This window comes from Physcomitrium patens, chromosome 5 (genome assembly GCF_059467195.1).
Source record: "Physcomitrium patens ecotype Gransden chromosome 5, ASM5946719v1, whole genome shotgun sequence".
Lineage (NCBI taxonomy): Eukaryota > Viridiplantae > Streptophyta > Bryopsida > Funariales > Funariaceae > Physcomitrium > Physcomitrium patens.
The window spans coordinates 18,023,428-18,046,622 of NC_143414.1; the positions used below are offsets into that span (position 1 = coordinate 18,023,428).

At 36.1% G+C, this 23,195-nt stretch overlaps 2 protein-coding genes across 3 annotated transcripts; both read left to right on the forward strand.

The window, feature by feature from the left end:
- The first annotated feature begins 6,230 nt into the window (after positions 1-6,230).
- LOC112282255 (uncharacterized) lies at positions 6,231-8,376 on the forward strand. 2 transcript variants are annotated; one of them, XM_024519671.3, is made up of 4 exons: positions 6,231-6,621; positions 6,822-6,896; positions 7,104-7,179; positions 7,299-8,376. In XM_024519671.3, exons 1-4 carry the CDS (start codon positions 6,607-6,609, stop codon positions 7,934-7,936), a joined length of 804 nt encoding a protein of 267 aa, XP_024375439.1. In that variant the 5' UTR covers positions 6,231-6,606; the 3' UTR covers positions 7,937-8,376. The 2 variants fall into 2 exon arrangements, with proteins under 2 accessions (XP_024375439.1, XP_073390114.1); XM_073534013.2 differs by lacking the exon at positions 6,231-6,621 and having other exon boundaries at positions 6,822-6,933.
- Positions 8,377-18,923: 10,547 nt separating this feature from the next.
- On the forward strand, positions 18,924-21,301 carry LOC112282028 (uncharacterized). Its single transcript, XM_024519146.3, has 4 exons — positions 18,924-19,470; positions 19,729-19,824; positions 20,070-20,160; positions 20,340-21,301. Exons 1-4 carry the CDS (start codon positions 19,456-19,458, stop codon positions 20,849-20,851), a joined length of 714 nt encoding a protein of 237 aa, XP_024374914.1. The 5' UTR covers positions 18,924-19,455; the 3' UTR covers positions 20,852-21,301.
- Positions 21,302-23,195: the final 1,894 nt, after the last annotated feature.

Consider the following 23,195-nt stretch of genomic DNA (forward strand, 5'->3'; position numbering starts at 1 on the left):
TTTTTCTTGTCACTTTATCCATTTTTTTCTTTTTTTCTTTTTAATAATAATAATATATATATATATATATATATATATATATAAAGATTTCCATAATCATATCCTCAATAAAAATATTTTTGCTAATATTATAGCTAATTAATTTTACTTTTGAAATATAATAAACATAATGTTATTACTTGTTAAGAATACAATTTTACAAAATTAAAAATAAAACCATGAAGCTTTATAATCTTTATAAAGCTTGCATACAAAATTTTAAAAAAACTGTTGAGTTTTTTATATAAAGATATTAGGCGAAAATTGCCACCTATTAAATAAATCTTTAATTTTTTATCTTGTCTAAAATAATATTATGTGTCAATTCACATATCATAACAAAGAATCAAAACTACTTCTTTATATTGGTACAAACATTGGAATGAAGATTATTCAAAAACGTATCACAACTTCTTGGTTTTTATTTATGGTTAGTTTAATCTTTCAAAAACTGTCTTAACTGCATATAATAAATTAAGATGTTAAGCAGTATTTTAAAAAAATGTACTGTAGATAATTAATCTATACATGTAAATGAATTTATCTAATATAAAATATCAAAATACTTTGTTTTTTATTTTTTAATAAAAAATATATATATAGATATAAATTAATCTATAATAATTTAAATTATATATATATATAATCAAAATTATATCTTATAATCAAAGTTAATATGTCAATTTATTTTTTAAAATATAACTTTTATAAAAATAAATACTTTTATAAGGTCTGTTTTTATTTAGTTCCAACATATTATAATTATTTTTTTAATAAAAATTTTAAATTTTAAAATATTTTTTACTCTTTTGAATCTTTAATCAATTGCATTCTGAGTTATTTACACATTTTTATGATATACAAACTTCTTTAATCACATTAAAGTATGTGATATAAAATGAAAGACACCAATCATACTCTAATTATTATATAATTTTTAAAGTTACTATCTTTGCTATTAATATATATATATAAAAAGATAATCTTTATTTGATACTCTTTTACATCTTTTTTCAATATTTAGTATTTTTTTCTTTTAGTTGACATTCAACTTCAGCAATCTCCAAAATCTATAGTAATCAAAAATAAATGTGCTCAAAGAACTTCTCATAATCTTATTGAAGATTCCAAATAGTTTGACTCAAATTCAGAATTCAAGATTAACCAATTATAAAAACTCATTGTACAAACAATCAATAATAAATTAATATTTTTTTTTCAAATATCATAATAGAAAAGAAAAAAAAAAAAAAAAAAAAAAAAGGAACAAGATGCTTTCATACTAAAAAAAATAAAACTAAAATCTTCTCAAAATATAAACGATTTTTCTTTTAAATGAACAAAGTCTATGATAATATAAAATGAAATCTACTCCATGATATGTTTAAAAAAAATGTGTTTATACATTCGAATGGAAATTTCGACCATGAATAAAACCCATAACTAATAAAAGCAACAACATCAATCACCTATGGACTTGTGATTTTGTTGTCATATTTTGTGAATGCATCTAGACTATTCCATGAAGGCAGACAAACACAAGAACAACGCCGTTTCCTCCACAAACAATTTGAACCCAGATGAGGAAGTTGGCAGAATTACTTTCAATACTCACCTTTACAAAATTTTGAGGTTTACTTCTAGTGTTTGTGGACACAAGATTCCTTGAACTTTAACGCTTGCAAACGCCACAGATAATCAGAGTCATGGTGTCCTATCAGAAGATCACTAGAATGCATTTAGTAGCTGAGCGATTATGGATTTGAGAAAATGCAGAGATGCATCCATGTGGGACTGAATGAAGATTGCGAAGAATGATGGTTAGTTTGAACCATGAAGAGCTTACGGCCATTCTATGAAGCAACAATATATGAGGATGAGATTTTTCGATGTATATACAACTTGGTTCGCTGCGTGTTTCTACTCAGATTTGACCACAATCAAAGACAAAAGCTTCGTCTTCGAAAATGAATTTTCAACGTCGTTCATGAGACTGTCCCTTTAGCTAATTGCTTACGCTGTGCTGCTGCTGCTGCACTTCATGTTGGTATGGTGCCAAGTATGAATACCGACTGGATTTGGAACTGAGGTTGGACGGACCATTGCAAAAAATTTGCATGTCTTGCAAGGAACTTCAATGCATCCTGGCTAGAGCTCGTGCGCTGAATAAGAATAAGAATTTCGCTGTGATTGCAGATGCGACTTGCTTTTACTCGATTGACTATTCTCATCAGCAGACCTTAATAGGTATAATCTTCTTGTCGATGTCAGAGCGAGAGAGCTATGAGTACCGCTGAATCTTCATTTCTTTTTCTCCACTGATGTTTTTGAGGCTCTTTGGTCAGCAATTGTTCACTGCAGAGATGATGTGGTATTAGCAATGGTCTTGACCCGTCAATTAAACCACCCTAAAACCACTACAGATTGTCTAGTTATCAACTTTGTGCATTACAAAAACCTTTCACCAATTGTGCTAAACTTCATTCGGAAACGTAATCTGGAATGTGTCAGTGGAGGACCTTCTCTTGCCACAATTTCAAACGACTTGTCAACATACTTCAGGCTATTGGACTCAGAATCTTGGAAGCCGAGTTTCAAACGGCCCGCAAGGTTGTTTCCTGCAAGTGTAGAACAACGACTGGTGCCGTTAAAAACTTACCAGTCATGGGATGAGGAATCCAGCAGCTTTTTGAGCAAAAGGACGGTGGTAAGTTGGTAGGCTACATGCGTGAACGTGTGTAGAGTACATGACCTTCACGGAAAGTTTTCAGCACGTGATGTACAGACTTTAGCTTTGGATCTAGCCTCAACTTGCCCGTCCATGGTGTTTATATATATATATATATATATATACATGTACTCATATCCATGATCTTCATCGGATTAGTTACAAGTTGACTACTAATGTGTAAAGTAGCCACGAAATCATTCACGGCACAACCAAGCTCGCTACCGTCCATGCAACACAGAGAAGATGACGATGACACAGACAGCAACGTCAATCCACATCTCGGAACCATTCTCAGTCTGCAGGATTTGTGAGACCCCAGAGTCCGCACGGAGCATTCGAAACCAGCTTCTAGACATGACATTTACACACACTCCGAAATCTCCTTCTTTACCTGCCGGATCCTCCAGATTCTCCAGGCATTGTGGGTGAGATGAGCACAATCAGCACTACATGCCGTGGATATTCACTCCATTTTCTATGATTTTGGTAACTTGTAATGTAGATGAGAAGATGTTCTAGTTTGAAGGATTCTTAACCACTGTTAACTACTTGCAGTTGAGTCTGTGTGTGCAGTGTTTACAGTGTTTTTTCTTTCGTTTTCTACAAGTGGGTTGTTGAAAGTTAACCTGTAAAAGATGGAAGAATGGGTTTGATGTCAGGAAAATCAATAAAGAGAAAAATAAAGGATAAAAACGAGTTCTCATATCAGTCAGAAACTGTATTTTTTTACTTTTGATTTTATCCGTTTAAGTTTACATGAGATGTTTCCAAAGGGAGAAAATGTTAACTGAGTTTTATAAAGTTTGAACGAGGTTTGGACTTCATGTAAAACATGTCTTTTTATGTCTATATATATAAATATGACAAGCTGTCCTTATTTTAAAAATAAATGATTAAGCAGTTGTACAAAATGGATTGTTTTCTTTTATATAAACAAAGTGTAATAAGAAAGAATAGAAATCATAAAAAGCAGGACTTGAAAGAACAATTAAGTTCTCATGTTCTCACATAACTAATATTATGTTTTTATTTTTATTTTATTTTCTTATTTTCTAAGAATTATTATTTATATAATCAGTAACTTGAAATGATTCAAAATAACAACATATGTGCTCTTGATAATTATCACAACAATAATAGGTTTTGGCTTGAAAGGGTTCAAACAATGCCCAAATATTATCACTAATGAATATGTTTGATATTTGAAATTTTATATTATACCTCATTTTCTAATACCTTTAAAGATTAAACATGAACTACAATCCCTAGAACTACCATAAATGAGGACAATAATGCTACCCGATTTTTTTAGTGCTACCAAATTCAATTGATTTGCAACCCATTATTTTACAAGGACATATTATGAAAAATACTTTTAGCACATCTTTCAAACAAATTATCTCTTTTGAAATGGATAAATCAATTCTATCAAAGACATTATTATTTGTCACATTTAATATCATTCCATTTATAGAAACAATAGTGCAAACGTACTACCAATTTTTTGGTTGCAATTATAATATTTAATAAAATATATAAAATTTAGTGTGTATATAAATATAGTGTGTACCATAGATACAAACGTGCCATGGAATTTTGTTTTGTTTTGTTTTTTATCTTTTTTGGACTCAAGCTCCATCCAAAACTTTTTGGACGCGGGCAGCTTCGTGAAATGCACAGGGAAGATCCAGAGGGCAGGTTGTGAAAAAAGATTTGGTGAGATGCCCGGAAAGTTAAGCAGGAACTCATTGTGGGCGATTTTGAACTGACCAGGCCAACCAAACTCGGGCAGAAGGAAAACATTTGGTCTGTGGGGTAGGAGAAATTTTCCCACATGCTGCCCGGGGTTGTGATGTCATCTACGACAGACATGACGTCAGCCTTGTTTGACCCACTCCATTGCAAATTCGTAAGAGAAAAAAGCGACATGAAAAGAAAAAGGATAGCTAAGCGAGCGAAAAAGAAAAGTAACTAGAAGGAAAAGGAAAGGGAGGAACGAATGGAACTTCTGAAAATTAAATCAAATGTGATAATATGTTACCCCGGGCAAAATTTGTTATTTTTACACGTATTTTTGAAGTTGTAATTTTAAAATTGAGTAAATTTTTGTGATATTTAAATTTTTGATGATTAATCTGTGTGTGTGTATATATATATATATATATATATCTATATATACATACGTACAAAAATAAGGCCCCTTTTACCAAGTGGACACCTTTATATCAAGCACCTTTGTATACACATAGTAAAATTCTTATTTACACTAAAAATATTACCAATTATAATTTATTATATTTATTATTATTCTATTTAAATTTTTGATGGCATAAATTCTAATAACAAGTGGCATAATTTATTTATCTATTCATAGTATCTCAAAAATAAATAAATAATAATAATAAAAAATCCAATTGGTTATTGATTAGGCCAGAGTCTATATATTATTCTATCTTTTCATCAGTATAGATCATCTTAATTTTTAAATTTTTTTCAAAAACCTTCAAAACATTTAATAAATTTTAAGAAGTAATATATAAATATTTTTTTTTCTTATAAATATTTATAAATATTTAAATTATAAGAATAATCATGACTACAATAATATTTTTAAAACAACAAAAAAGGTTGTAAAAATTTGTTTATTTGTATGCTCAAACGTGAAAATGACTTGTTGATAGTATGACAATACAAACCAAATCAATAGAAAAACAAAGTTTGTAATGATATAAAGTAGATTTTTTTTCAAATAGCACAACACCACTTCAAAAATAATAGATTATACTGTGCCAATTTCGACAAACACTTTTATTTTTTATAATCTTGTTATGATTAAACCATTTTATAATATTGTCACAACAACTTGAATTTGAAATCCACAATCAAAAAGTATTACTAAGACAACAATTCAAACATCCTATAATAGCTAAGAATATTTACAATATTGTTATGCACATTAAAAATAAAGTGTATATACATATATAAGTATATATATGTATTCGATTGAGAAAAAGCTAAAAGGCAACAAGGCAAGGGCAGCGATGGGAGTAGGAAGAAGGTGAAAGGCGCTTTATTACAGAGCTTGATGTCGACGTTGACAGAGTAACCTGGCAGCTGAGAAATTATGTTTCGGAGCAGACTTTGTACATCCCATGAGCTCTCGTGACGACGATCGATGTGGGATAGTTGGCACATCGCCTTTGCCGGTGAAGATCAAGCACCTTTCTGGTTCTGATTCGGAATCGGAGCATGATCTCCGAAAGAGTTGGCGGAAGCTGCCTATCAAAGTTCTGCTATTACTGCAGACAGATCGGAAGCTCCCCAGCACCCGCACCCTAGCTGCCGATCGCATCCCTTAACCATCATTTTTTTAAGAAAAAAATGGTAAACTGATCAGTTGAGATCCATTCTCAGAAAATGACGGCAACGACCTGGAATGGAAAAGCAGGAAATGGGTGGTTTCATTGTGGGTGGCGTCGCTAGTCTGCAGTGATAATGGAACTGCTCGTCTGTTATAAATTTTCTCGAGTTTCTTCATTCACCACTTCATTCCCTAGCTTCTCAGTCTCAGTCTCTTCAATGTTCAGCACACATCCTGGTTCCTCATCTTTTCACCTAGCTCGGTGTCTCAGTGTCTAAGTGTCGTGGTCTCTTTCTCATTCCAATTGCAACGCTGGTTGTGATTCGATATCCGGTGCAGCAGCTCCTCATCGCTGTTGATAGTAGACTATCTTGTCGTCTGGCCTTAAATATTGAAAGCAGATCTTGCATTGGACATCTTGGCGGTTACGTTGGGAAACAGTGTTGCTGTGTTCAGGACGGTTGGAGTAGCAGCGATGAGCCTCAATGATGTATGGACTCAATCACGTTTGTAGCTTTGATGACTTTCACTCGAGTCGTAGATTGGTTCACGTGACAGTAGAACTGGACAGTAATTCCTCTTCCGAAAGGATATGTTGAGTTTGCTTATTCTCCTTTGTGCCACATGATCTGATCTTCAAGCTGCCAGAGGTTTTCATAAGACGACCTTTTTTCAAAAAACATTGCACAGGTCTTTTTAGCGCGCAGTGAGCCTTGGTGGATGAACGAGCACCCTCTTCCTTACAGAGATGCAGGGAATTCTCCGGTAAACCCTTTTATCCCCATGCTTCTCATCTTCTAGGGTGAGTTTTCAATTCCTCTACGAATTTGGCCTTATGACTGGAGATTCTCTTACCCATGATTCCGGTGGAAAAACTTGTTTTATCTCGGTGGAGGGGATGATTGTCCGAGATGGGAATAGAATCTTCGGTCGACTTGCAAATCCATAACACTTTAGTTGGTGGTCATGCAGAGGACAGAATTGAGGGCGGTTATGTGCTGCAACAAGTGTGAGGAAAAAGTTCGGGAAGAAATCAGTGAAGCGTACGGTGAGCGCCTTGGTTTATTGTTTCACCGCTGATTCTTTTTTTACTTCAGCTTTGCTCTGTTTGCAAGTTGAGACATGTAATGATCATGCTCACGCAGAAATGCAATTTTGTTGACATAGGTGTGGAAGAGATTTTCACAGACCAAACACGTTCAAAAGTTGTGGTCTACGGCTATGTGGACAAACATGATGTGTTGAAGAAGACGAGGAAGGTGGATAAAAGAGCGGACATAGTGTCGTCCGATTCGTTCACGTTCTACCACGATAATCACAGCAAACACCGCAAGCATCACAAACACAGCCAGGGGTATTTCTTCGACAACAGCCGCGGCCACATCCACAACCGCACAGGCAACCATCTGCCAATATTTGAAGTGACTGGCAGTCCTCGCTATAACTCTAGCTTCGTCCAGTCCAGCTCATATGACAACATCTCCGACCGCCGACATAGCAGCTACTACGTGCCTGGGTACCAATCAACGCAAACAAGCAACAACAGACTCAATTATAAACCCGACTCCAGGTACAGGCATTTAAACAATGGCTATCAATCCGAGCCAGAGAATAGATACCGATACCATGACTATGAATCAAGCGAATACGGACCCCAGCATGACCATCGATACAGGTACGGGTACAGCGGCTACAAACCAAGCCAGAGCTATCCTCCGAGTTATGTCGAAAGAGATTACCGAGGTTCACCATATCCATTGGGCATCACGAACCCCACCTACATAAAACATATCAAGTGCTCTTGATTTCTGAAGGTCATCGTCAACGAATTTGAAGCTTCGTGTACAACACGCAATATGTATGTATGTATATATATATATATATATATATAGAAAGAGAGAGAGAGAGAGAGAGAGAGAGAGCGAGATGTCATATGACATTAGTCGTGCACGCCGTGGAGTCTTATAAAAAAAGATTTCGACTCTGTTCATTCTGAAGTTTGCAAAAAACAATGATCATGGCGGCTGTTGTATTCTTTGGCTGGAAAACCAAACATGCTTTAGAAAACCAGAGAAAGAACGATACAAGAGCAGAAATTCAATGGGAGGTATACAAAAGTAAACTCCCTGTCCGTCGAATATTCTATCGAAGCTTCATTCTGCTTTCAGAATATTGGCTCAGCTTCTGATTTTGTGAATACAACCTTGGAGGCTGTATTTGGAAATACAAAATATTTGTACAGTGAGCAGACTTTCTGCATAATGTATCTAATGGTGAGGTGGGTGATAAGTGAGCTTGCTCCGATGCTGGTTCATATGTTGTTTACAACGTGAAAGAGGGAATCTATGCGTCGTGGATGTGGGAATCTGCGATACAGGTCTTCACGAATGAATGCAGTTCCTGAGTCTTATATTTCTGGTTGCTGTGATGTTGATTCTAATGCTGATTGAGTGAGTACAACATTTGCTTCAGGTTCGGATCTCGGTACTGGTTTGATCCCAAGGAATGTCCTCACAATTAGGTCTCACACGAAGCATGTCAGCTTCCGTTGACAGGCTTGAGTTGCCAGTACATTGTCGTTTTTCACACGGATCTTTTAAACTACAGGGTTTGTGATAGATACATGCTCAAGGTACTGCAGAAGAACGCCGTTTTTTCGATCAAAGTCATTAGTTTGGAGCTTTATCATTGCAGAATGTATGTTGGATGCTCAATTCATACTGAAGTTGCTGGGTCAGTTAGAGGAAAAACAGAAGATAAACTTGGATTCACCACGCATCTCTTCACCGGATGAGAATATCAGTCAAACAGAGGGGAAGAGGTTTAGTCTCTCGAAGGAACCATCATAAACCTAGACTGTGTCGCCGAAGACCTAATTCTGCACACCAGCAACTTTATATTTCATGCGCTTCATGTTTTATTGAAGTTGTTATTTCTCGCGGTCCGCAAACACCAGCCATTGAGTCCAGCATCCTCGATTGGTGGTCTCTGTTCGTGGATTTAGGCGGATGGAATTCTGCGAAAGAGGTCTTGGAGTGATCTCTTGTCAATTGGGTAGGTGTGCATATCAAACTTTTTTCTTTCTATCGCATTGAAATTACACTGTGTTTTCTAGTACTGAACGTGTCAACTACTGGAATGAAAACTGCTGCTGCTAGATTACTCCATGCAGTTTGTGGTCGGAATGATGCTAGTTTCAATTGCATAGAAAAATAGCTGCGCGCTAATTTACTTTTTTGACGGAGAACTTCTGTTACTCCTCAGCCGTCCACTCATCATGCGTCGATCGATGCAAGTGATGATCAAAGGAGCACATGTCTCTAAAAGACTGAGAGTGTTAACAGGGTATTGCTACCTCTGTTAATAATCCAGAAAGAGTTCAGTTCCCTAAGCATTGGTACACGAGATTTCGATGCAGCGTCGAAGGTTGAGGAGATTTTATGGCGCTAGGACCCAAATAAAATGGATGTAAAAAATACCACTGCCCTTGCCATCATCTGTCTACACTTATTACAATCTTGCACTTATCTTCAGTTGTTATACTGTTCAATGTGCATGCTTCCCTTTCAAATCTAATAGCGTTGGGTTTGATTAATTACAGCAACATTATTGAGGGCAGCAGGAAAACAAGATAATCTGGGCACCAGTTCGACCAAGTCCCTGTCACCATGTGTAGTGTTGTCAAGGAATTTGAATGGCTCGACTTCATTTCTGTGCATCTTGCAATATTCAGATTGAAGCACAAGTAGAAGTCTATTTCTCATAGAACCACATCTTATGCATACTCTCGATGTCCAGGTGGTGAATCCAGGATTTAGGGCATCGTGGGCATCGAGTTCAAAGGAGCTGTCAGTGTTGATCATGATCAGATTAACGTAAGTTTGATACAAGATCCAAGTACTGACCTGCAACCGCACCTCAGTTGATAGAGCAACTTTTGCATTTGTAACAAAACAGAGACATTCATTTGCTTTGCAAATATAAAGGCACCAGAACAAGGGAGTGGCAGCACTTTGTGGAATTTCTATTATATATTTCTATTATTATACAAATCATACTATTCAACACTTCTCTTCCACTAGTGGGACTTAGTTTTCTATTGAAAGAAGGTCTAATATATTTCTAAAAACTATAAACTTATCTTTAGGAAGAGGTTTTGTAAAGATGATTGTTGCATCTGCTTTATGTGACAATACTCCAATCTAATCTATCATTTCTCTATACATTGCTTGATGAAATGATGTTTTTTATTCCAATGCTTTGTACAACTATAGTGTGTTGGATTTATAGTAGTAGCAATAGCGTTCTAATTATCTTTATAAATGAGGATCTTCTCTTATTTGAAAATGTCATAATCCTTAAATATTTTACAAAGTTACAAAGTTTTAATTGCTGCAGTGGCCAAAGTTGTATACTCTACCTCTATTGATGAAACAAGGATTAATAATTACTTCTTGCTTGACCAAGTAATAGTTGTTCCACCTAACATAAATACATAACCATCCATTGGATGGCAAGTCTTCATACAACCTACTCCATCTCCATTACTATAGTCTAGAAGTTGCAAACTTATTTCTTTACCTCTATATTGCAATACCAAAACTTTTTGTTTCTTGCAAGTAATAAAACATTTGTATAATTCCTTGCCAATGCCAAATACATAGGTAAGCCATATATTAAACAAAGTGTTTACAAGAAAATGCAATGTTGTACCTTGTACCATTTATAAAATACAATAACAAAGCTAAAGCTTTTTTATGAAGATTTACATCTTCTAAATTAAAAGAATTGCCATTCTCACACTTAATAAGATGACCTTATATCATTGTTGTTGCAATTGTCTTTATGTTTTTCATTCCAAATTCTTCAAACTTATAAAAAATATATTTAGTTTGGTTTAGACTAATAGTACCATTCTTCTTATTTTTAAAAAAATCAATGCAAAAAAAATAACTATGTTCATTGAGGTCTTACATCTTGTAACACTCTTACAATTTATCTTTGTATTTTACAAGGATATCAAAGTTGGCATTACTCTATTTCTTATAAAGAGATAAGCTATTGGCTTATTTAATGGTTTCTAGTTCTATATATTTATCAACATAAATAATATCTACTATTTCAAGTAGCAAGTTATAATCTCCTTAAAAAAAATTATTGTTATTTTTTCAAGATGTGCAATGCATCCTACTACCACTTATAATGTTTGTTGAATCAATACCACTTATATAACATCTTGGTAATAGAGCTTAAATGATTGCCTCCACTTTTGGTAGATAGAATTCTATTATTTCTTTTAGTATAGAACTTATCTTATTGTCAACCATTTCTCAACCAATTCCATCATATATATGTGATTCTAAAGCTTGAAATTTGGATATTTCTAATCTACTTAAATTTTGAAATTAAGCAAACTAAACATTTTTTTTTTTATAATCTCCATCTTTTGTATTCTTTTCTTTAAGAGTCAATGGCTCACCAAGCAACCCATCCTTGTTCTCAAGAAAAATTACATTTCAATTAAGAATTATCTTTTTTTTATTATGTGGAAAAATCTCATATCTCTTTTTTACATCTAAACATCTAATAAAAATACCTTTTTTTGAATTTGTATTAAGCTTTTAATATTTTATTTTTGATATATTATACTAAAGAATGTTTATACTCCTTCAAAAATAATCTACATCATATATCCTATCATGTCAATAATCTCATATATATACATAAGAGTAATCATGTACCAAATGCCTTCAATCTTGAAGTAAAAATCAAGCTTATAATTCAAGAACTTGTTACCTTGATTAATAAAAAAAAGTTTCTATCATTTTTCTTAATTCTCTTTTGTGCCTATGATTCTTAAGTCTTATAAGCATCATGTACATGGTCTTTAGTCTAAAGAAATAGAAGGCTAAAATAATCAAAGAATTTATAAATCCACACAACAAATCATTCGGCACCACCAAAACTAGTTGTATCAAAATAATCAAGATGAAACACTATTATATTTAAAATACCATTTGCATGCTTATGCTTATCCAAATAGGTTGCATATTGGCCTTAACAACAATGCATAATTTACATATAGATAATTTATTCTTTTTATCCTTAATATTTAAACTTTCAACACTATTCATTTGTTTTGATGCCTGTATTGTATGCATTGAAGCATGTTCTAATATTTGATACCATGTAATGAACACACAATCTAAGATAGATGAACTAGCAAATGTAAAAACTTCTTCAATTTCACAAAGTATAAGATAAGTTTTATTATTAAGTATACATTAAATGAGTGAGGCACTTGTAAAAAGAATCCAATCTATTCCATTGTCATCTAAGCTAAACTTACAACCTTTTTTGCACAAGTTTGTGGCTAATAAGATTGTATTACATACTCCTAGAAATCAAAATACATCCTTCACAACTACAAGAATGTATTTTTCCTTAGGGTCCAAAATTATGAGGTACATCTTATATGAACTTTGTGATTTGTTAATGCCACCATTATAGCCTTGAAGTTGGATGGTCGTATTTTCATTCAAGTTGAGAAGCTTATTCATGTCTCTTTAAGTGCATATATATGTTATGTTGTCAATACAAACACAATAACATAATTGAAACAATAATGCAATTGTTGCTTGTAACTTATATGATATCTCTTAAGTTGAAAAAACAACAACACTAACACTTAGTGTACTACCATTGTTTATTATAAAATACTTTACATCACCTCGCCAATGTCCATTTTGTTTATACATCCTATAATTGTTTTTGGACTCATTAGTTTTGGACTTTTGCTTTTGTCTTAGATAGTGCTTCTTCAAGACTTGTTTCTCTCTTCCATTCACTACTAAAGTAAATAATAAAGAATTAATCTTTTCATTTTCTAGTATTTCTTTCTTAAGAAGTATAAATTGTACCACTTCTTCTATGATCTCTTTTCATTTCTTCATTCCAATCAATTAAACAAATAGATTTTATGATTGCAGTAGTATATAATAGAAATTCTAAAAAGTGTCGCCTCTTTCTTATTTCAGCATATTTGTGATTGCAATACAAATGAATGTCTCTATCGTATAATATGGTATCAAAGCCATAGATGAATAAATATCATAGATGAAAATATTTGGATGAATAATAAAACTAAATGACATTTATAGATGAAATTGTTGGATAAAAAACTCTCTAATAACCTATTGATGTCTTGTTGTTGCTAGAACTTCACCTTGTTGTTGAACTATTCAACTACTACCAGTTTTGATTTCTATTGGAGTTGATCTCTTTTTGATGCTACTATTGAAAAAGTGTTGTTTCACATCATCATAGTTTGATACAACCACCCTTTATTATTGCATTTTATACAACATTTGTTAGTTGTTCTATTGCTACTATAAGATTTGTTGTTGTTGAACAATCTTATTGATTGTTGCTATTGCATTGGTTGCCATGGCAATGGCATCCTCTTCAACCAACTATCACATTGATTGGTTAGATAAAAAGAACTATGGCATTTGGCATGTATTCTGAAACATTTGATGTGCATACATAAACTCTATATGCATGTAAACAGGACATTGGAATGTACTAGGGTACAGATGAAAAATTGAAATGGGAGTCAAGCTAGAAGCACAAACATTGATTGATTGATTGTGCGTTATAATTTGTCAAATTAAGCACTTGCAAGTCACGTGAAAGAACGGATTGGGAACTTATTGCCATCCCCTCAAGAAAATAGAGAAGAAATTAGAATGGACAAGTTCCGAGTCTGTGAGAACAATTAAATTACCACTGATCACCTGGAAGGTATCTCTTTGAATGTGAGAATGAACTCAGTGGCCGGACTAAAGTCCTGGAAGCACATGAACAGGCTTAGCAATCACCAAACCAGGATCCGCCACACTTCCTCCCAACACCAACCAGTGACTGACTGAGGCTTTTGGTTGTTTATATCGGAAGACAACTTACAACCCCGTAACTCTAGCTCATTGGCTACTCCTGTATTTCATCTCCAAGTCACTCACTGAAGAGATAAATTTCACTTCACCTTCGGGGACCACACAAGCTCTGTGAGCAGGACAGTCTGTCTGGTTTTGAAAGGTGCAGCATCAAATAACATGGTGCTTGACCTGGCAAGGAGTACAAGTTTAGGAAGTCGTTTCAGGCTGGTTGGTCACTGAAAATCCTTCGCACCCTTGAGATTTTCCTGTGGACATTGGCAGCGCTTCCGAGGTCTTCCGTGACCCTTGAGTACGATGCCACCGACGAAGAGAAATGAGGTCATGCCACAGCTAGGAGGTGCCATAGGATTCCACTGTGATGGTTTGTGTATATATATGTGTGTGTTTTCAGCCCAACGAACTTCCTTGATTAATAGAATTCTCTGACTTCAGGTCGGTTTGGCTGTGCCCAGGATGAGCACAGATTTACGTTGCAACGGTTGCGTAATATCTGAACAAGTGCCTTTCTTTCGAGTCTGAAGAAGCTTCTGTCGGCAGCCAGCCAGACTCGACTCTTAATTCTCATGGTATTTTCTACACATTAACATGGAGCCAGGATAGTAACTGTAATAGCCAACAATTATTCAACCCAACAAAGGGCGTCTTGTTCACATCATGATGATTTGATGTTCTTCGTGTCCGTGAATATTTGTAAGTTGATTCAACAAAAAAAATCCTGGCAGAAAAAAAAACAGTTGTCGAAGTCACACAAGTAACATTTCACAGGCTTTGAGAGGGTGGGGTCCGGTGAGGGATGGTTGAAGCATGCTTTGGTTCCCATTCCAATAAAATCGACATTTACCCACAAGAGTTTCATGACAAGGAGAAGATACTCGAAGGGGAAATAAGTAAAATAATAACCGTGAGCGAACCGTAAAATTCAGTCGCTTCAATGGTTGCAGACGTCCATTTTTAAGTCTTGTTTTGCTCGCAAAAGTACTCTGTGTTTAAGTGAAAGACGTCGCTCTTTACTAAGGCGGTAGAATCAGTTTGTCCCATGTATTGAAATGTGCAGGTTTGCGAAGCACCTCCCAGCTCACGAGGCCGCTAACGCCTCAACGGCAGTAGCTGTGGGGTTGTCCCGAGCGAGGATTTCTGGGAAAAAGGACCTCTGATGTGTAGTGCTTTGAAGACTAGGCACTCGACACACACAAAAAAGCAAGAGCGTCAAGTCACTGGTACCTTTGCTGACACAATTGCCAATCGCTTCACCCAATCCATCGTCTTCCCGAGCCAGAAAGCGGGCTTTCGTCATTATGGGAGCTTCAAAAGGCATCACTCCTGAGATCCCATTTCGCCCTTGTCACCTTCTTCGCAAGCTCCATGTAAGTTATTCATCCATATCCCTCTGGCTGGGAAGAAAAATCTGAGGTGATGACATTTGTGCACGGCAGAGGTTTCTCTCTCCGTTCCTGTCGTTGTAGCCAAAGCGTCCTTTTTGACTTGACCACGCATTGTATGGCTGGAGTGGAGGTGCCCTAAAACCCTGGGTGACAACAACCACTAATGCAGCTTCTAGGGTTTGGATGGTTCCATCCCACACTTCGAGTCTTCAACGGCATGCAAACCCATAAATCCACGTCGGAAATTCCATAAACCCACCTCGGAAATTCTGTAAACCCACCTCGAGAATTCCACGATAGTTGGGTTTCTTCGATACGAAGCCTCTCGAATCGCTTCAAAGGATTATGTCGAGTGGCTTCGCCGTGCGAAGAAGCCAGGATGAACTAGAGTTATTTGAGCTTTGAGCCTTCGAGCACCAGGAATTGGAAGCATCGTTGCTTTTTAGGTGGTTTGTTAGGGCTGTCAGGGTTCCAACTAACATGCATAATCTGGAATTTTAGTTTTGATTCAGTCTTAATTGGCGAGTCAAGCGCCTCTTCGTGAGTTTCAAAACAACCATTTCTATGTTTCGATTTTATGATAAGGGCCCTCAAGCTTAAAATTAGGATTTCCACATGTTGATGTTTATCCATCGAAGCGGGATGCTGGTGTTTATCCGTGGCAATCTACGTGGATCGTAATGTTAAATGCAAATATTGCCGACTTTCAAGTTTGGCTTAAACCTTAATTAATGATACTTCAGAATCTAAAACAAATTCATGTTTGAGGTGCATAAAAAGTTACTTTACACCTAAATTTGGGATTCACAAGTAGTATTAGTTGACAATCTTGTTTTTAAACATCAGAAGTCTTATTTAACACGGTGTGTAATAATTTAAATTAAGTAAATTTCACTCACGAAAAAATTAAACAACAGATAGAACAATTCTTTATTTTTTGAAATATTGCAAATATATATATCAAAATAGTCTAATTAAAGTAATTGCCATGGATGGCATATATTCATGTCTTATAGATTGAACCCTTTGAAAAGAATATCGAAGGACACATCTATATTTATAAAAACAGGAAATTCCCAAAACAAATAGCCAATACAAGTGTCGCATTGTCTATCATTTCGTACTCATCCATAACCTTTACCACAAAGTTGACTCAGCTCTTAGAGTAGGAAAATTCTGACTTTTAGAACAATATCTTTTTTTCTTCAGATTTGATTTAAATAAGTTGTAAAATTCATTTATTTTTTTAACTTTGAAAATAGCTTGATAAAAAAAAGAATCCTTAAAATAACAAAGAAGGATAATAAAGCAGTTGGTACTTGCCAGAATTTTGAGAGGAGAAATTTTTACATTATTCTCTATCCAAATTGTAATTCAACGTGAAAAAATGTATTAAAATATGTAGGAATAAATAGAAAGACAAAATAATGTGTATCCATGACCAAGTTCTATCAGATAAATACAAATAAATAAATCTATATTTGTTATCAACTATACATATTTTCTTTTTTCTTTTTTTTTTTTCTTTTTTTTTGTAAATACCTAGCATTCATCAAATTGTATTGTTCTAGTGCTATACTTCATCAATGATTTTGTCATAAATCATGGGTCTTTTATAAGGACGGATTGTCAATGGCATGGCCTTGATCAAAATGTACAAAAATAGAATTAAACAGAAAATAAAATATACTTTTTCTAAGTTTTAGGTAATGTTGTTACAAATGATACATATTCCTCTTTCTTCTTTACTATTGTAACTATTATTAAATACCAATTTCATATTTCCATTTTTGAAATATCCAAGAATTATACTGTCATATCTATTTTAGAAACTGATCAATTTACGAATTTCAGTATTAAATTTAAAATATGATTATACTCTTCTAAAACAAGTTCATGTTGTATGCATTACAAACTTTTGATTTGCAATTATTTTAATATGTATAATGTACAATTCCAAAATATTTAGTTATAAGTAATCTTGGTGTTGTTGAAAAGTCTTAAATTTTAAAAAAAAAAATACAGTTTCATGTACACATTCAAGTTAAAGAATTCTGAATACAGAAACACAAATTACATTTTTCTAAATTACAAATTGAATGGACACAAATGGAGTTAAAGTCATGATCATGAATCATTTGTCTTTAAATCAGGAGAAGTATTCCACATTCAATTTTGAAATGTAATTCAATCTCCACTTTATCAACATCCAAATTGTTAAGTAAAATTATGTTAAACTATAAATCTTACACCACAACTACTTGGACTTTAAAATCCTCTAGATACTACAGAAAACATGGAAAAAAAAAAGAAAAAAAAAGAATAATCTGAATATTTTAAATTAAAAAAAAAGAGAGTGCAGAGGGACATCAACGTTAACTTACTATTTAAATTACGTTTGAATATAAACTTTATGAATGAGTGGTCAATTATGTAAACATTTTTATACATAAAAATATATAAAATCTTTTTTGACTTCTTGTAGAATATAGCTATATAAGTTAAAGATTATGTTAAAATTTGAGAGTGTGACAAAAATTTAAAAAACATAAAATCTAAAAAACTCTCAAACCATCATTATTTGATATTGTGTCAAAATTTTCCAAGTTTGGAATTTGAGATTGTTCTCATCAATCCCTAATGACTTCATACAACTAAAAATTATAATTAAGAGGAATCAGACTTAAGTTTTTTGAATGATATTTCACGTATGATGAGTGATATTTTGAAATATTAATTGATACTTCACCAAATCACCCACCTTACAAGGTGGGCGATTTTGAAATCCAAATATCAAAAGAGGAGCTTGTAAAATATCAAAAACTGCCTTGCTTGCCTTAACTTCCTTCCCTCTTTGACTCCATACCAGGGGTAATAAAGTTTGAATTATGGATATTATTATCACTTGAATGGTGATATTTTGAGTGATCCGTCGTATTTGGTTTCCCTAAAACCTTAAGTCTGGATCCCCTTATTGTACCAAGTTCATGAAATAAGCACATAAAAAAGTAAAAAAGGTTGGCAATTCAAATCCCAATTATGAAAATGACAACTATTCTGAACTATGTGAATCTTCTTCAATCAATTTCCACATACTTAACCTTAATCCAAGTATCAATCTAGAGGGAAGGGGCCGCTGGAACCGAATAAAAAACCCAAGTCTTGGATCCACGAGCTGACGAAACTGGTGAAGAAATTTTTACCGACGGGGACTAGGAGGAGGAGGAAATCGGCCACCAGATTTGCTTGCGACGAGTTGCGAAGGGGCTCCTGGGGAATCGAGAGGGACCCACGGCGGATCGAAAGTGCTCGCCACCCAACCCACTTTGCTGGAGCCTCTAGAGGCTTCGCAGGGATTCATCCCCTGCAGTCCACCCGCTGTTGCTGTTTCCCCCGCGCTGCATTGCCAGCTAAGCTCGTTTGCTCATCTTTATATATATATATATACATGCAAACACAAAGGAGTATTGTGCTTGGTGACCATCTTCATGGCTTGCTCTATTTTCCCATCTGTCTCTGTACTGCATGCTCCGCACAACACTTGTCGCCGGAAGGACCCCCCAGTTGTCGGTTTCAGGTTCTGATAGGCCGGAGATTTCTGAGAGCACGAGCGTGTTGTTGTTGTTGTGATTGGACGTCTATTTGGGGGTGGGCGTAGTACCAACGCAACTGCTCCTCACTCCCTTAGCGTCGGGGGCTTTTGCTTAGAGTCGTGCTGTTCATCAGGTTGCGAATCGGCGCCAAACTTTATGCTTTGTCGTGAATTGGCTCTTGCTTGTTGAGAGTGCGTGCGTGCGTGCGTGGAGTTTGGGTGGAAGAGGTTTTGGTTATCTCGTGGGTTGCATCTTCGCAGTGTGTTATAACTGCGACGGTTTTCAAGCCCCTAATTCATCCCTTGTTCTGGACCCCGGGGTGTTGGTTGCGGGAAAGGGTTACCGGGTTTGTGGTTTAAGCATATTTGGTCAGTGACTTCGCAAGTTTTTAATGGCGGAGACCGAGGTGAGAATGCCTTCTCTCGCTGCTTCCACCAGTTATTCTTCCTCTGTATTCGCGAATTCTGGACCTAGGCGTGGTTTCGAGAGAGTTGGCCTCGGAGTAGAATAGTAAGAATCGTTGTTGCTTTTTCCCGCATCTGGCAGGCTTTGTTACAATATATTCTTGCCATGGAGGTCATCAATTCTTTGATGTTTCCATAAAAGTTAGGTGGTCGCCTTCTGTTGGTTGCTAAGAGACTCAGCTGGGTTTGATTGTGTGCAGATTTGCTACAGTGGAGGTCCCCAACCTCCATGGCTGGACAAGAACGCTTGGTACATTCCTGTACAAGTTCCAAAGGAACACGCCGATCGAATGCCCGTAAGTTAGTTGGCGCCAAAGAGATCGTTTTCTGTGTGTGGTTTTCCGCCGTCAAATTTTTCTCTACGTGTCGCATTTCACTATTTAGAAGACGGCTTCTGCCTATGTCCCGTTAAATCTGCCTCTGGTACATTGTTTTAGCTAACTTAGAGATTGGAATAGACAAGCACATCCTTAGAGAATCTAATCAAATGTCACTTGTTTGTTCAATAGACTATTTATCTTTAAGTTGGTGGCTTGCGCAGAGAATCGCATTGCACAAAGTTGAGCTAAAGGTGCACATGTGTTGCCCCAAATGTGCGGAGATAGTGGCTGAAGAAATCAGATACTTGGGCGGTAAGCTGCGACCGTTCCTTCTCAAATGGATTGGTTTTCCTCTTTGGTCGCCAATTCTGGGAAATGTGAAGATTCTCTTGAGTGCGGACGCAACTCTGAGAATGCTGAGGGCAAAACTGATAGCGTCAAATTGGAACAGCTTGAACTAATTGTCTCTAGTGTCGATGCTGCTCTTGCAGGAGTTTTTAACGTGGAAGTCGACCAGAAGAACTCCAAGGTGACTGTCACTGGGAGACCAGACCCAGAGCGGGTATTGAAGAGGGCGAGGAAGGTGGATAGGCACGCAACGTTCTGGCCAACACCTCCGCCCCAAGTCGTTCAAGTGGTCGAGGAGGTGGTGGTGGAGAAGCCAAAGGAAGACGAGAAAAAGGAAGACCCTAAAACTGAAGAAAAGAAGGAAGAGGTCAAGGCGGAGGGGAAGAAGGAAGACTCGAAGGAGGAGAAGGTGGAAGTGAAGGAGGAGAAGAAAGAGGAGAAGAAGGAAGAATCTTCCACTCCTGTGGTAACGCAAGTGCAGTATCCCCCGCCTTACTCCACGTATGGAACTGCCTACGGATATCCTCCTTACGGATTCGACTACAGACCGAGCCAATCTTACACGCCTCTCTATCCCGATTACCACATGGGTTATGGTCCTCAAATTCCCTTGTACAATCCCAACTACATGAAGCACGTCAAGATAGCCTACTGAGACTGCCTCGCAGTTCGAAGCACTGTTTTGTGTGCCTGGACACATTAATGCGAGGTGATTCGGAGGCAACTGTAGTAGTGTACATTAAATTGGATAACCAGAACTTGCTTACTAGTTTATGCCTGAAGTCATCGTAGGTAGAGTGATGGCTGGGCTTGTACCACTCCAGCTTAGCGCACAACCCCCCCCCCCCCCCCCCCCCCCCCCCCGATTTCGCTTTGAAAAATTAGTCTTTAGTTGCGAACGGTTTGTAGAATTGTTGTAGCGAAGGCGCAAAGCATAGGGCTAGTGGCAGGTGGTTATAGTCGCCTCAAGCAGGCGTAGCTCGTTGCGATCGGATCCCAACAGAACCCTTCGTAAGAAATACGCTGTCGCAAGGAAGCTGCTGCAATCAATTCTGTTTTCATTTATTTTACTTTAATCTCAAGTGCTTTTTGGTGATTCATCCAACAGATGTTGTAACCATACAATTACTAATGGCTCTAATTTTCCAATTGTTCGAGGAACTCCCATAATGATCTGATCCATACAAATCTTGAGTTGAACGATCCGGCTGAATTTTTTCACAGCACGAAAGTAGCCACCCCTCCAACCCAGAACTAGCTGTTGTCAGGCACACATGCAATTTTCTACGGATCTTCTGCAAAAGGCTGTGGCTCGTCCTGCAAAGACGCGCAGCACCTGATGCAAAACCCATCATGGAAAGTAAGTGAAGGAGCTGTCTTTGTTGGAGCCAGTGCCCCCGACACTGTATTCACATTACATTTATCCGTTAACCTCCAAGCAAAGTCTGTTACGATATGAAACCTAAGTGCATATCCTTAAAATCGTGCAATTATCTGAATCCCGTCTCTGCCTCGAGCACCCACCTGTACAATACTCTCAGTGAAGTAGTGTTCATCAGCAACCAATCTTCAACGGCGATCTACTCAGGCAAGACATTATTATTTTCACGGAGTGTGCACTTTCCAAAAGATGGGGAAAGTCTTGCTCCTCGTGGAATTAGAGTCTCATATATGACATTTGTCGTGACGCTCTTAAATGTGGGAAAAAACCATACGAAGTAGTTCTTTTTCATTTTGTCCTTTCTTCCTTTATTTATGTTCTACCCTTTTTCCCCTTCGGCAATAAGTGATGGAGAAGGACTCTTGACCAGGTTGTTGGAGGCGGCTCACTTTGGACTGAAGCAGGAGATGGAAGAAGTCGGTGGCTCAACACATGGGCCGACTAGTGGACGAGAGCCAGATATGAGCCTAGCAAGGTCTCCCTCTCGTTGAGGGTAGCGTGGAGGTATCGTATCAGAATCCGTATCAGAATCAGCGAAAGCAGTGGCTGTTTTTCGAGCTCCCTTTGTTTTTTTTTTCTTTTCTTTTCTTTTCTGCATTTTTCTTGTATAGTTTCTACTGATCCCCCGTGTTAAGTCAAGCACTCTGCATGCCCCGAGACAATTGCTGTACAAGCTCCGAGACGGCCGCCGTTGGAGGCTACTGTGCAAGTCGAAGTGCATTCCAAACTCCATGTAACCGGGAAAGAACTCCGTCGTCGTCTTTCGTATTTCAAGTACGCTCCCGTAGATCGTGATGCTGCAATTAGCACCTGTGACTTGCAATGCTTGCTTACTTTTATTTTATATTATTTTATATATTATTTTTTACTGACATCGAACGGGACATATGAGACGATTGGATGAATCGTATGGTAAATTATAGAGCTAGGCAGTTTATCTCCCAACACCTATTGACAGTGGAAATATAAGAGCAACAAATAAGTTGAAAAAAAATCTAAGTCATGTTATTCAAAGGCCTTATTTATGGATAATTTAAATTTCATCTAGTTGTTGAGTTGAATTGAATCCCAATCATGTTTCTTGTGATCTGAGTTTTATTCCATTGTTTGAGAAGGATTTCTTTGTTTTCAATTTTAATTAATTATTTATTTTTTTGCATGTTGTTTTTTATAAGATTTCTTCATATTCAATTAATTCTACCTATATCATTTTTATGGTGTAGATGTTATTCCATATTTTTTCTTCAAATTCATATTTGTTTATTTGGATCCAAATTATCCATAAATAAGGCCTTTGAATAAGGATTACATTGAAAAGAATATTTTAACTCTTATGAATAGAATATAGGAAAATACATATCTTTTTTAAGAAATTTTCTTTTCTAATTTCTAGTTTTAGATGCTAAAAATTATTTTTTGTAAGGTCAAAGTAGTCTAGTTCTAAATTCTTCAAATGTTTGTAATTTTTAGAACTTTCATAAAATAATTTTCAAATTTTTTAAGGCATCCAAAGAAAACAATGTGTATTAGTATTTAGACAAGATTTTCCTCTTTATTT

Excerpts from the sequence above, each read along its gene's own strand:
- LOC112282255 (XM_024519671.3), top strand. Across the intron at positions 6,897-7,103 it reads GAGATGCAGGGAATTCTCCG|AGGACAGAATTGAGGGCGGT; the intron begins GTAAACCCTTTT and ends GTGGTCATGCAG. Across the intron at positions 7,180-7,298 it reads AGAAATCAGTGAAGCGTACG|GTGTGGAAGAGATTTTCACA; the intron begins GTGAGCGCCTTG and ends TTGTTGACATAG.
- LOC112282028 (XM_024519146.3), top strand. Across the intron at positions 19,825-20,069 it reads AACACGCCGATCGAATGCCC|AGAATCGCATTGCACAAAGT; the intron begins GTAAGTTAGTTG and ends TGGCTTGCGCAG. Across the intron at positions 20,161-20,339 it reads AGAAATCAGATACTTGGGCG|GAGTTTTTAACGTGGAAGTC; the intron begins GTAAGCTGCGAC and ends CTGCTCTTGCAG.